The sequence below is a fragment of the Cheilinus undulatus genome, linkage group 6, assembly GCF_018320785.1.
Source record: "Cheilinus undulatus linkage group 6, ASM1832078v1, whole genome shotgun sequence".
Taxonomy (NCBI): Eukaryota; Metazoa; Chordata; class Actinopteri; order Labriformes; family Labridae; genus Cheilinus; species Cheilinus undulatus.
The window spans coordinates 43,189,362-43,204,754 of NC_054870.1; the positions used below are offsets into that span (position 1 = coordinate 43,189,362).

The window sequence follows — 15,393 nt, forward strand, 5'->3', positions numbered from 1 at the left end:
CTGAGGAGAGGGGAAAAGGGAAGTGTTCCCCAGGGGGGTCGGCAATAAAACAGACACCTCTAAATCACTCCATATGGGAAATCGAAGTGGGAGGGGTACCAGCTTCTTGTTTGGAGGAACATCCTGTAAGTCATAACAATGGTGGGATGGGGCCAGTCTGGGTGGCAGAAGTGCTTGTGTGTGTTCATTTTTTGCTGCAAAACCTAAACTCATTGTGTAAAGATGAAAACCGGGGAGATCTGGAAGGTGACAAGCCGCCATTTCTCTGGAGCTCCTTTATTGTACCATTCACTCATTTGAATGAGGGCTGATCGAGGAGATGAACGTTGTTTTAATTTTTTAATATGACACCATATAAAATTTTATTTCTGATAACAATGTAAATCCAATGTAGACCTATAAAATCATATTAACTAATTTCTACCCAGTCAATCTTGCAAAGCTCTAGTCTGAAACAATCTTGCCCAGTCTGAGAAAAGATCTGACCAATCATTATTATGTCATCATCATGGCACAAGTTTGCTGTAGTTACAGGTTGGGTTTAGTCATACTGGACACTGGTAGCAATCGCTCCCACCAGTGTGGCGATTAGCTCGGCTGTAGCTCTAGTGTAGCACCAGTTTCATCAGAACTGGGCCACATTTCTTTATTAAATAAAGAGCAAAGAACAGCACAGAAGGTTTTTCATGATGGAAAAGATGTTTCACATTTCTCCTGACCACCAGTGGCGCATGTTTGCTATGGTCATAGGTGGGGTTAAGTTGTACTGGAAGCTGTTAACAATGGCCACTGCCTGTGTAGAGTTTAGCTCAGATGTAGCTATAGTATAGTGGCAGTTTTATCAGAACTGGGCTACATTTCTTTATTAAAACAAGAGCAAAGAGCTACACTGAAAGCTTCTCTTGGCAGAGGGAATGTTTTTGAGATGGGAACAGTGAGGAGGTTCCTACCTGAGGATCTCAGGCTGCACACTGGATGATAAGGAAACAACAGCTTGGATGTATATATTCAGGGGCCAGACAATAAAGTGCTTTTAAAGTCAGAACTAAAACATTACAATCTATCCTAGACAACATGACTGTCAACATTTTTTAAGATTGCATTACAACAGATTGTGTTTCGCGCTGTATACCACTCTGCACAATGCAGACTTTTTCTGCATGCTGCAAAATCCTACTATAATTCTCTTGGATGAAATACTACAGATAAAAACAGGCTGCGTCTGATACCAAAATACAATTCATAGCTGTGGATTAAGCTTCATTGTATGAGAGTCTGTCAAACGAGATCAAGTGAAATTGATATGCATTGATATTAGTTTAGGAGTTCCTCATGGATGAATACTAGGCCCTTGATTGTTGATTCTGCAAATTGATCTGGAAGAATTTGAAATGCATAAATAATAGACCAAGCAACAGAACATTTCCCACATTTTTCATTTTTCCAAATTTCTTTAGCTGTTAAATATTAGACACAGAGAGGGATTAAAATTACTACTTCATCTTCCTCACATGCACTTTTTATTGTGTTTTTAGTTTTGCATGTAACAATGTTTTTAGAAGTCAGAGTTTCATTGTCATTCCTGTTAAGCTGTAGATGTCCTTTTCTTTTGTTTCAATTTTCTCAACAAGGATATCAGGCAATCTCTGCTATGCCAGATAATCAAAGTCATAACAACATACTTTTTCTCTACCTTTGTTCTGTTTTAGGTGGCTGACGGCCGAGGGAACTGCACCCCTCACAAGAACCCGACACCGTGCACCATCCCCCAGGACAGAGAGAGCATCTTCCACTCCATATTCGCTTTCTTCACCAAATCAGGACGGAAAGTCTTGGTAAATATGCAGCACTCACTGTGCACTTTGACACTTCAGAGGTCACTGACTCCCTGTGAGGGTGACTGTTTTTCTTTTTTTCAGTGTAACATCTGTTGATCAAACATCTCTCTCTCCTCACTCCCACACACTTTCTCCTGCTCTTTTCCCCTTCCTTTCTGTGTGTTCCTCGATCTTTGTTTTATTTTTGAAAGGACTGTGACCGGCCTGGAAGAGCGTGTATGATGATCTCCTGCAGTCTGGGTCCACAGTTAAAGGAAGAAGCTTTAAGCATAGATATAAAACTTCTTCTCAACACTGAAATTCTTAAAAGGGTAAGAAACAAGCTGCACAGGCTTAAGAGATTTCCTTGCAGGTCATTATGATATTAACAACACTAGTTCTCCTTCTCTGACCACACAGGATAGCTCCTCTGTGATCCAGTTTGTGACAAGAGGAAGTGTGCAAGTAAGCAACAGAGCAGTGGAGGTACCAAACGGCCTGCCAGAGGACCTATCTGTGAGTACAGCAGGAACTTTTAATTTCCTAACTACCTTATCTGACAGTTTTCAGTATAGGTTAAATGTTTGCACACACAAAAAACTGAAAAGTACAATCAGGTCATGGCTCTCGTGCATTTTCAACTTGCAGTTTAAAATAGCCCATGCCCCTGGTATGTGCAAGAACATCCAGAGCATGACCTGGGTTGTGTCAGTCCTCCTTACCGCCCAGTGGTGCCCTCAGGCAGCTTATTTGCCGTTGTATGCCTTGCTTTAGCCTCAATTTCTGGCCCAAACATGCTCAAAAACTCTGCACAGCACTCTATGTGCATGACCAGTTCTGAATTGGAGTAAAGCTTCTGCAGACTCTGCTATACAGATTTGGTTTTTTTTATTTGGGTGAACAGACTATTAAACATTTATTTTCATTCAGTCTTGAGCCCCAGTATTTGAATAATCTTGCAAAAATTCTTAAGCTATGTACAAGCTAAACAGCAAACTTCAAAGCTTCAATGAGAACATTTTTACTTAGTTGACACACTTTGGTGCTTCAAAAATCACAGGTTAAGTTGCAATGTTCCAATTTTTTTTAAAAATGGGGCGCTGTGTAAAATTTAACTAAAACAGAATGCAGTGGTTTTCATATTTATAAACACATATTTTATTCACAACAGAACATAAACAACAACTCAGATGTTCAAAGTGAGAAATTTTATCATGTCATTAAAAATATTAGTTTATTTTGGATTTTGATGGCAGCAACACAGCTCAAAAAAGAAGGGATGGGGCAACAAAAGACAGAAAGGCAAAGTCTTTCTGAAGTAAAGATGGGCAGAGGTACATAATCTGCCAAAAACTGCATCTAAAAATTGTGGAACAATTTCAGAAAAATGTTCCTCAATGTAAAATTTCAAAGACTTTGGATTCTGTCATTTACGGTGCATAATATCATCAAAATATTCAGCAAATCTGGAGAAATCTCTGTGCCCATGGGGCAAGGCCAAAGGTTGTGATCTTTGGGCCCGCAGGTGACACCGCATTAAAATCAGGCATGATTCTGGACTGGAAATCATTGCATGGGCTCACGAACACTTCCTCAAATCATTGCCTGTGCAGGTTAAAGCTGTGTCATGCAAAGAAAAAGCAATACATGAACATATCTCCTCTGGGCCAAAGCTCATTTAAAATTGAAAACTGTTCTGTGGTCAGATGAATTGAAATTCAAAATTCTTTCTGGAAACCACAGACCATGGTCCTGTGGTCTAAAGAGGAAAGGGACAATCTGGCTTATTATCGGTGCTCAGTTCAAATCCTGCATCTCTGATGGTATAGGGTTGCATTCGGGCCTATGGTGTGGGCAGCTCACACATCTGGAAAGGCACTATCAATGATAAAAGTGTATAGAGATTTTAGAGCAATATATGCTCCCATACAGACTTCTCTTTCAGGGAAGGCCCTACATATTTCAGCAAGACAATGCTAAACCACATACCACATCCATCACAACAGCATGGCTACACAGTAGAGGACTCTGGGTGCTGAATTGGCCTGCCAGCAGTTTAGACTTTCAACTATAGAAAACAAAAAGTCCTAAAACGATCTGCCAGAGAAGACCAAGGACTGTTGAGCAGCTAGAATCCCTATATCAAACAAGAATGGGACAACATTCCTCTCCTAAAACACCAGAAAGTCGTCTCCTTACTTCCCAGATGTTTATCGCCTGTTGCTAAAAGAAGAGGGGATGCCACACAATGCATAACATGGCCCTGTCCCTACTTTTTTGTGATGTGGTGCTGGCATTAAGTTTGGAATGAGTTATTATTTTTCATTTGAATATCCTGTAGTGTGTAAGCTGCTTTTGCAAAACGATGCTGAGTTCTTTTAGGGCTTCTCTGTCTTCTTGGAGGCACTGGAGCTCACTTAACTTTGAGTCTAAATATTCTGATGGAAGGGCAGAGGGCTCCTTGTCTCTCCTGGAAACATATTTATTAATAAGCATATATATTTAATCTTTGGATGCAGAGTCCAGCATGCTGTGGTTAGGCATCCTCTAGCTGTGAGTCCAGGGAACAGCTGGGGATTGAGGCTACACTGTATGCTGGTGGCACTTCTGCTGGCTTTTTCGGGGGTCCTCAGCTGTGCTCAAGGACAGACCCTCCCCCCTCTGCTGCTCGCTGAGTGACTGAATGGCCCAGCAGATCAGAAGTGATGATTATATGGAGCGCTCAGCACGCTGGCTGTGGGATCTCTGCAGTGATTAGGCTGCTGACTGGGCTGCAGCCCTGCTGACCCCGAGCTCCAGACGAGCTCGGAAAATTCAGAGCGACCATGAATATGTCCATACCATGCCGTTCTTTCAGCACTTAGTGAGGGGGCTCATTCCTGGGACTATAACTCCCCTCAGTTATAGTAAACACAGTTACCTTTCTCCCTCAGGATCCCTGCTGGCTCAAGTACACTCTGCAGAGTTTTATTTGTGGTTCCTGGTTGAATTGCTCACAGCAAGAATAGCTCACTTTTAATCCCCTCTGACATGAAAAAATGTGACTAAAACCAGAGAAGAGACTTTTGTTGTAACAGAGATGCAACCAAAGAGTGTATCATGCTTTGCAAAAAGTACGGATGTTGTAAAATCTTACAAATACTTAGGCACTGCTTTCCATAATCACATTAATCTTGATGTTAACAGTGATGCTATCCTATCTGCGAAAACAGAGAAATTTCCTCCTCTGAAAGATGAATCTATTATCCTATTTTTGTCAGTCTTTATTGAGAGTCTCGAGTTTCAGCAGCTGGTTTCACAGCCTCAGACCAGACGGTCTGAATAGTATTGTTATTCAAATCTGGTCAAAGATCACAGGAGTGAATTATTAGATGCCAATTATTCTTGCAACGAGCAAATAATCAAACTAGAGGCTGATTCATCTGGAAGCATTCGATATCTGCAGATTTTCATTAACAACAGATGATTGGTAAATTGGATTTCATGCTTGTGGTGACAGATCTGATCACCTGTGGTTAATACTTTGTTGTCTGTGGTTGAGAGAAGAATGTTGTGCAGTAGGGATGTGCATGGTTAGCCAGCTAAGTTCAGATCCTTTTGTCGGCGGCACCAGAATGCAGGTTGGTTAAAGTTGTTATTGACGTTTTTATCATTTCAGACCAGCAGTCCCTGTCAAACGCTCCGTCTAAACACAGCCGCCTGCTTCTAGTAGCCACTGCAGTCATATTTAATGACTACGGCCTTGCTGCCACAATGCTCTTTAGTCTGATATGAACAACTGCTAACTGCTGTAGCAATGTGGCATCTGGTAGGAACAGCACAGTTTAGGACTACTTTGATCTAGTGAATGGGGATAAAGTCCCACCAAAAGTGGGTCACAAACCCATTTTCAGTGGGTCGTGGATGTCTTCCATAAGATATGACAATGACATTTATAATGACATCTGTAATGTGCAGAACATGTCTGCATCTCTTTGTTTTGTCACATCATTTGTTCAATCCTTAGTTCATGAGATGGACTTTTTTATCAAAACTTTTCCTTGGATTTCATAAAGTACCTACCTACCTACATACCCACCCACCCACCTACCTACCTACCAACCTACCAAACAATCTACCTACCTACCTACCTACCTACCTACCTACCTACCTACCTACTCATCCAATAACCCACCTACCTACCAACCCACCCACCCACCTACCTACCTATCTACCTACCTAACCTAGAGTTAATTTTTTAACACTGACACTAGTGTAGAGTACTATCAACAGTACTCTGTGTTCACCACTGTAAATTTCAACACCATACAGTGTTGGAGTAACACTGGCTCAGTGTAAAAAAGTAACACTTTGAAGAGTTTTAAATTAACACTCAAAAGTGTGGACACAGATAAACACTTTTCTAGTATTACATTCAACACTCTCAGTGTTAATCTAACACTGGCGATTTTGCTGTGTACACATCCACCTGTCCACCTACTTACATACCCACCTACCTTCCTACAAACCTACAAACCTACCCACCCACCCACCTACCTACCTATCATTGACGTGCCTACCTATCTACCTACATACCCATCTACCTACCTACCTACCCATCCACCCACCTACCTACTCACCTACCCACCTACTTGAAAACACCTCTAAGCACACAATACATGGTGCACTTCCTGGCCAAGCTGGGATAGGCCCAAGGCCCCCAGGACCCCCAACAGGATAAGCGATGCAGAAAATGGAGGGATGGAATATAGGCTGCTACTGATTACTGTTTACTGCTGTCATTGTATTTATTTATTTGTTTACACAGGCTGCTGTGCAGTAGTTGAACTCATGTGCAATATCATGACTGCAATATCCCCACATTCATTCATATTCATTCATTCCCTGGTTAACATAGCAACTTTCAGGATGTTGTTTTCCTCTTTTATGTGTATTTGTATTTGAATGGTTGCTATTTTTATTTTACAGCCTTCTGTCTTCCCCTTCAAAGATTCCTGATAAGCAGCATATCTGATGGTTGTGCCTCTTAGACGAACATCTGTAGTCCTCAAAGTGGGCAACCCAGGTTTGGATCCAGCCTGTGGCTCCCTTCCTACATGTCATTCTCCACTCTCTTTGTCTGAGTTCCTGCTCTATCCACTGTCCAACCACTAAGGGCAAAAGCTCCAAAATTAATCTTAGAATTCAATTTAAAAACCTAAATGAAACATCTACCCATGTACGACGAAAAATCATTACTAGGACATCTCTTTATCTGCAGGAGGCGTCAAAACTGATGCAAACCAAAACTTTCTCACAGGACCTTTAAACACTTCATATAATTGAGTTATTGTTTGCATGGTCCTTTGATATGGTTTCATATTGAAGCTCTTCTGTGCCAGTTGTGCCCTTGTGGGATTAATAAATGATTTGCTTCCTTGATTGATTAGTCATTAGTCTGTCGTTCAAAGAAGGACATAAATCTGTAGGGTTTTGTTGTACATCTGTAAATCTGAGCACCACAGAGCTGAGTTGAATGAACACCACATTCCACTGATTTCACTGATTGCTCAAGTTAAACTGGGAAAGTCAGAGAGCGCCGAGCAGCAGAGCTTTCATCTTTTCTGTCCACGCCATCGCCTCGGCATGCATAACAACAGTCAAATACCAGAGCTGGGTTCGAGGGGGGGTGTTAATGTGGGAAAGTATTCAACAGAGAGATTAATCTGCACTTGTCCACTTGCTTTTGTTTCAGCTCACAGTTGGCGTCTCATGGCACGTTTGTGTTCAGAGTCCATGCAGCATTAAACAGAGAAGCAGTGAAGTTTCTCCATCAGTTTGTCCCACCATTGTTTGTGGAAACACATTATCTGATTATCTGACCTTTGGGAGGAAACACATTATTTGTCTTTGTTTGGGATCATTAGTAAATAAATCCATCTATTTCATAGCCCTAACCACTTCATTCTTTCCCATGTAAAGCCCCAATCAATATTTGAATTATTCTAGTGTGAATTTATTTTGTAAACAAACAGAAAAGGCAAAAGGAATCACTCATATACCCCTGGGAGAAATTTGTCTTTTTGTAATATCTCCTATGCTTTTAACTAACAATATGTAAGTTTAACCTCTAACCTGAAATTTGCAGTATCTGTTGTCATGAACGGGTTTCCGCCTTTTTTTAAAAACAGAGGTTGCTTCACGCTCCTTGGAGCCACAGACCAAACTGGTGAGGTGTAATTAACAGGAAATCATCAGGGCAGGAAATGGACCCATTATGTTTACTCTTTTAACTTTTTGTGTACTTGTACTGTAAAAGGAAAGAACCTGCTGTGATATAAATTTAGGCCATAATGCACCAGGCCGAGTGACACCACAGTTTGTCTTTGGGGTCCTGCAGTTATATCTGTATCTGTTATATCTGTGCTGTTCTCTGGAGGCATGCTGATATCTTGTGCACCACAGAAAACACAGGAACACACACTGCATTTTCATTTTCACCATCACTATCCTGGTGTTAAATCCCTCCTGCTCATATCCATGTTCCTGTAACAGAGTATAGGAAATCTGACATAAAATATCATTTTTTTTAATACCTTTTGACACCCAATCCCATCTTTAATTACTAACCTGTTATAAAAGCGTTATGGTTAATGTTTGGTTTTTGCTGATTAAAGGATAAAAATGTGACAACATAGTAAATAAATTGTCGGTAGCATTTCTTACTGTAGTATGCAATTTAGGCTTTCTTAAAGCATAATGAGATATAAAGATGAAGACCTCAGTTTGATACCATGAGGAAGCTGACAATCAAAGGTCTGATTTTTTTAACTTAAAGGTCACATGTAATGTAAAAAGTCCATTCCCTCCCCTCTTCTCTTTCTCCACCTTTCAGAAAGTGTGTGCTGAACAAGCCGTTCTCAGATTTTCCCCTCATGACCTCATGTGGGGAGTTAGCACTGCCCCCAGGTTTGGTTGGCCCTCCACCCTTGGAAGAAAGTTCCGCCCTCCTCTCCTGATCAGGAGAGCCACATCCATTGAGCCACATCCATTTCCTGAGAGGGGCGGGGTCAGACAGCTCATTAGAAGTTGGGTCATATGAGTTAGTTGGCAATAGTAGTGGCACTAGCCTCCTGAGATTTCAGTGGTTGTTCCCCGTTTAAGAAGGTCGTATTGACAGGGAAGCTAGTCAGTACAGCAAAATAGACGGGTACAGATTCTCCGCAATTTTTGAGAGTGTTCAGTAAATGTGTGCCAAGAAACAATGTTGGCTCAATCATACACTCTATAGAAAATATCTGTCAAAGTCTGCCTGCCCAAGCAGCGCAGCTGATCAGGGAGGAGGATACGCTGTGGCAGGAAAACACATAGGCGAATGTTGCATTGGAAAACAGTGCCAAACACAGAGGGTTTTCTGGGTGAAAACTAAAAAAAAAAATCAATAAAGCGTATGTTTGAGCCAACGTTGTTCCTGGCCCTTTTTGCTTAAAATTCTCTAAAGAAAGCAGAGAAACTGTACCCATGCTGTTATGCTGTTAGACTGGAATCACTAAAAGGTAGAGCCACTACTATTGCCAAGAAACTAAAATATCCCTTTAATGACCCTAGTGTACATTTTTACAATACATGCACTTCAGTTGAAATTACAAAGTAGAACAGCATTGGTTTTAAAAAAACAATTCATTATTGCCATTTAAGGATACTGATAATATTCTTTAATTCCAATTTAAAGAATTGATATGTTTATGATCACTTTACTTTCATAGCTGATAATCTATAAGGCTGCTGAGCAGTGTCAGATCTGTCAGAGTTCATAAAGAAAATCACATGTGATTAAAACTAAGCATAAATCTAAAGCTCAACAAATGATTACAACAACTTTTTAAAAATAGTTTTTTATAAGCTACAAATTTAAGACTCTTTAATACCTTTTAAAAGCCTAAATTTTTACTAAATTGATTTATTAACTTTTAATACTTTTAAGACTCTGAAGACACCTTGTGTAAACGCTTCTGCTCTCTGAAGTGGACATCCTCCCTCCTTCCCTTCATTCTGCAAAGGGAAGACCTATCCTACTCTGCCTCTGATTGGCTTTATGTCTAAACATGACCAGTTCAACTGACAAAAGCATCAAGTACTGACCAGTTCATGGTAGAGAAGGACATCCCAGCCATTATTTTCTTCAGCGCTCATCCCATTCGGGGGTCACCAATTTAGAGTCACCAGTTAACCAAATGAGCATGTCTTTGGAGGAGGCTGGGGCACCCAGAAAACTGATGCATTAAAGGGGAGAACATGCAAACTCTGCACAGAACCTTGCAGCCCTAGAGAAGGGCTTGCAGGAACAAAATGTCATTCACACAGGCTGATAAAATCATGCATATTATTTCTACCAATGTAACATTACATTGTAAAACAACAGAAAACCCAAACATTGTTGTAATTACTAACTCCTGCTCATGAATTTCTTGTGTTTGTTGTGCAGACTAATGCATTTTTTACCTCAGTCAAACTGCTGCTAATTTAGTCCAAATCAGTCAAAGTAATTGTGTTGGAGACGGCTCATGTACAGAAGTATCAAATAGCTTAAAAAGACAAAGTAGAACAAATAAATATAATCATTAGAAAATCCCATAAAATCAAAGCACAGCTGGTAGCAGTGGTTTGAAATAATTGGGTTTATTTAACATCTATAAATACAGCCTGTGCCCCCAGATGTGTTCTCCTGTTTAAGTGTTACAGTGTGTTGTGTTGAAGGAATCATGTTTGCCATCAGTGATGGATTATCCAGCAGGTCAGTGTTCACTCATGTCATGGGAAACATCCCAAACAGCTTTTATTTATTGTGGAACAAGGTTGTTTTTTTAAAAGGATGCCAAACCTCCCATGCTGAGCGAGATAACTCTGAGAGTTTAGCCTCTTTCTGGGTTAAACAGGATCTGGTTAATGGGACGAGGCCCCACATTCATAAGGGAGGAAATGATGTAGTATTTTGGGTTGCACTGACCTTAGAAGCTGAAGATGACCTTGAAAGATGTGGACAAGAAAGAAATGTAAAGAGCGGGCTTTCTAGCTATTTCTGTGATGCTATGATTTAGGAGGTTTTCAGTGTTAGTTTGAAGAAACAGTATCTACTGAAATTCTACTGACAAATAATGTTATTGACAACAAATAAAGCTCTGGAAATTTTCATCTTAAAAGGAGAAGATAAGATATGGTAGGTTGTGTCATACTCAGGCTGATTTTAATTTCATTTGGTTGATTGTTTTATGAACAAACAGCAGCACTTTAAAATCTATTCTTTAACCTCAGTGCACCACATTTACCATGTTTACCATCAGTGTTTAGCATGTTAACACCAGTACATAGACACATTTAAAAAAACATTTTGTAACGTCTTTTAACACCCTTTAATTTTGAACAAATCTCAAACTGTGAGTACTCACAACCTCAGTTTAAAAATACTTCTTACAGGCGTTTATTGTTGTTACAAAAGTTGACTTCTGTATACCTGTATCTCATTTTTTAGATTTATTTTAAAGATTTATTCTTGGGCATTTTTGTGCCTTTATTTGATAGAGGAGGACAGTGGATAGAGCCGGAAATAGGGTCAAGGGTTGGGGAGAGACATGCAGTAAAGGGCCTCAGCGGGCCGCCCGCGTACATGGGGAGCGCCTTTAACCACTAGGCCACCTGCTCCCCACCTGTATCTCATTTTAAAGTAACTCTGTGTGCTTATTTTTTCTTTTTTGTCATGGAAATATCACCAAGTAAACATGAAAACAATGTCAATCCTAGATAGGAATCCTGTCCTTGCACTAGCAGCTGCTGCATGGAAACTTTACTCCTGAAAAGACAAATCAGATTGGTGGAATTGAAGTCCCACCATTTCTTGATTTTGATCCCTCGGAAACAAAGAAATGACATCAATAAGCGCAGTAATAACCAGGCAAGCCAGATAGACTGTTTCATAAATCCATTGCATGGATCTAGGAAAGCTCCCATACAAAATGTTTGGGAAGGGCAGGACTTTTCAATAATCTCTCTGAGGGTGATTAACCCCTTAAAGCCTGAAAACACAAATTATAGCCAGAAAATTCTAATTTGTTGGAAATGAAATGTTTATTTCACTTTCTACTGAAATACAAAAAAATCCAAATATCCATAAAATTTAACAAATATATTTTTTGTATCTCATTTAATACAGTAGGTGTTTTTTGGTAACTGATATTCCACTTGAGGGCATTTTTATCATTTTTCATGAAGGCCACAAGCTGAAACATGTTGGTAATATAAAGTTGTTCTCCAAACTTCAAGGACCGCTGGAGCTTTCTGTTTCCTTATGCACCTTTGCAGTTGGTGAAGTTGTGCCAAAAGAAGCCTCCCAATCCAAAAAAGTTCATGTTTGTAGCTGTAAACATGTTGACTCTTCAATTAAGAATAAGATTAAATAGAAGAAGTCAACACGATTCATCCTTTGGAGACTATGAATGTATTCACAGACCATGGAGCTTGTGTTATTACTTTTTAAAGAGCCTAAAATCTCCAACTCAAATATTGTTGTCTGTTTGTTCTGCTGAGAGTTGTGGGTACTAGCTGCTGCATGCGGGTTAAGGGTCACTGCGACCACCGTGACGGGACAGGGATCAACTTTCCCTGAGGATCAGAGTTTCATATGTTGCTGCTTAAGCATGATAGTGTTTGCAAAATATTTTTAGATCTGCAAGGATATTGTCTGTTTTTCTGTCCTCTGTCTGTGACTCAATGTGTTCCTCCAAAATTAACTCCTAAATATAGTTGGTTTCCTGCAGTGTTTGTTGTTTTAAGTCTTCAAATCTGAGAACATCTACAGCAGACTGGAGTCAAACATGTTGAGGATGTTATTCTTGCACTGCATTGCATCATTATTGAGCAGAGCATGACTTAATGATCACTCCTGTGTGTCCCTGGTGTATGTGTCTTATGTTTGAGCATGACTCACTGACTGAGTGAGGCGTTGTTGTGTTTCAGCTGGTGTTCGAGGCGCTCCACAGTCAAGAGCCGAGGGGTTACGTCGTCGGCTGGATCATTGCCATCAGTCTGCTGGTGGGAATCCTCATCTTCCTGTTGTTAGCTGTGCTGCTCTGGAAGGTAAACACAAAGACACAGATACAAGTTTTTAGTATTAAATGGCCAGGAACAAAACTTGGCATTAAAGGCATGTTTTTCCATTATTACTTAAGACAATTGTACTTTATCGCCAGGGGCAACAGGACTGTTTGCATGCAGCAAAAGTCAAACCTTTTTTCATGACAGTAATTAAAACAATATCGTGGCTATTTTCAATTACCCAGGATACAGTAGTAATGTGTTAAAGCTGGACTTTGATTGATTCAAGAATCATTATGAAATTTATACCAAAAGAAGAGCAGATTTTACCATCACCACTGGTTCAAACACTACAGGCTGAAAAAAACACATGATGATGCAGTTTGAGTTAATAATTTCCTGTTCCTCAGCAGTGTTTAGGGTAATGCACTAGAAAGCAATGCACCAGTGTGCTCAGATTAGGTTTTGTTGGCCCTGCTGTCCTAGGAGAGGGATTTTGGAGGACTGTAGCCAAGGCTGCCCATAAGGGAAGATAAAGGGGAGAGCTTTTACTTTCTCTCTCTCTAAAAAAGTACCCCTTTCTTAAAACAGAATTAAAATGTGTTAAAAGTGACAAAAACTGGCTGAAAATGGGTGAAAAGGGATTAGGATGGCAAAAATCGATAAACCACAAGATGAAATTGGCAAAAAATTTGAGTAAAAAGTGGTGGAATGGGTATATAAAAGTCCCAAAAGTGGTTCAAAAGAGGCAACAAAAAGTGAATAATGGCAGCAATGGGTTAAAAATGGCAAAAATTGGCTGAAAAAAGTGATGGAAAGGGTTTAAAGTGGAAAAATGGATGCAACACATAGTGAAATGGGGTTAAAATTGGCAGAAATTGGAGTAAAAAGTGGTGAAATGGGTATAATAGTGCCAAAAATGGGTCAACAGAGACAACAAAAGGCGGAAAAGGGCAAAAATGGGTAAAAAGGGGCAGATAAAGTGGCAGAAATGGGTAAAAAGTGGCAAAAATGTATGCAACACATAGTGAAATGGGGTTAAAATTGTCAAAAATTGGTGTAGAAAATGGTGAAATAGGTGTAATAGTGCCAAAAAGTGATCAACAGAGACAACAAAAGATGGAAAGTGTCAAAAATAGATTAAAGTGGCAAAAAAATGGGCAGAAAAGTGGTGGAAAGGGTTTAAAAGTGGCAGAAGTGGGCTGAAAGGGGGTGAAATGAGATTTTAAAAGTTGGAAAAAGGCATTGAAAGCGGCAAAATGTTTTTAAATGCATTTATACTATCAATAAATCACAACTGAAGAGGCCCCGTTCTTGGGGTTATCAGGGGCCCAATTGACTCTGTGGGCTGGCCTGGCTGTATACTCTACACCACTGCACTTCACCACTGTGTAGTTGTGCAGAAACAGCTGGATGTATAAAGGAAGATATGGTGGTTGAAAGCTTTCTTTTGGCCCCAACAGCCTAAAAAGGACAAATCCCAGGCTGGACAATAATTCACAGCATCCCACCTACATAAAAGAAGGATCTAAAGGGGAAACGGTAATTACCCCGATGTCCAGACTGAGGCCCTGTTAGCACAAAACTTCTTTTTCCTCTTTCATTCCCTCATTTTCCATCGGGAATACCACAATGAAACCTAGGAATGTCAGTCCTGGAATACCTCCCTCGTCCCCCCCAAACGACCCCCGGGTCTTTGGATCTTGCCAAAATAAACCCCTCTTACAAGAGCAGCACATGTCCTGTATTGCTCCTTTCAGGAAATGCCTGAGGAGAGAACAGGTCTGTATCAATAAACCTTAGTTTCAAATCAGATAAATGAATGAAGTCGTAGTGAGGCTGATTTGTTTAGATTCACACCAAGAACCTCCTGCACTGACCATTTATTCATATCTCCTTCATATTACACTTTATAAATCCACGTTTTAGGCCGCTTTATTGTAAACTGGAATAACATATTACATTCCTAAAGAAACAACACATACAGGAGAAATGTTTGATCTGCCTCCATCTTTGCCGGTGGTTTTCTGTGGTTGAGCCCATTAACTTAAATTGCGTGTGTTTTACATTACTGTTGGACATTTTTCAAAGCATACCACACCATGATGTAAATTGATTTCCTGCCTCTCAGACCCCCATTTACCTTACTTTGAGAGGAATATTAACTTTCTGCTATCATTTAAAGCTATATAATCCATATATTCACAATGAGATGGATATTAAAGTTAGCGCAAGTTAAACTTTGTTATTGTTGTAACGATGAAGCTGTTAGAAAGAGACTGAGATGAATAAATCTTCCTTTATGTGGTTCATTCAGTGACACTCCTGGGATTTTAGTATTGTGAGAACAATCTGTTTAAATCATATCCAAGAGAAGAGCAGAAAAGTTCAATCAGTCATGTTGTCTCACATAAAATAAGGGTTTTTAGCTGGTCACTACGTATAAGCCGAGATATTCTCAGCTGAAAACCAATAACTTCTGGTAGTTTAATGTGTTGCTAAAGTAGCA

The 15,393-nt window shown here is 40.0% G+C and overlaps 1 protein-coding gene across 1 annotated transcript in view; it reads left to right on the plus strand.

The window, feature by feature from the left end:
• itga9 (integrin, alpha 9) overlaps positions 1–15,393 on the plus strand; it is a 110,885-nt gene that overhangs the window by 89,031 nt on the left and 6,461 nt on the right. The window contains exons 24-27 of the mRNA XM_041789043.1: positions 1,710–1,835; positions 2,030–2,149; positions 2,238–2,333; positions 12,807–12,926. Of these exons, the coding sequence (XP_041644977.1) occupies positions 1,710–1,835; positions 2,030–2,149; positions 2,238–2,333; positions 12,807–12,926 (462 nt within the window). The remainder of the gene's footprint in view (positions 1–1,709; positions 1,836–2,029; positions 2,150–2,237; positions 2,334–12,806; positions 12,927–15,393) is intronic.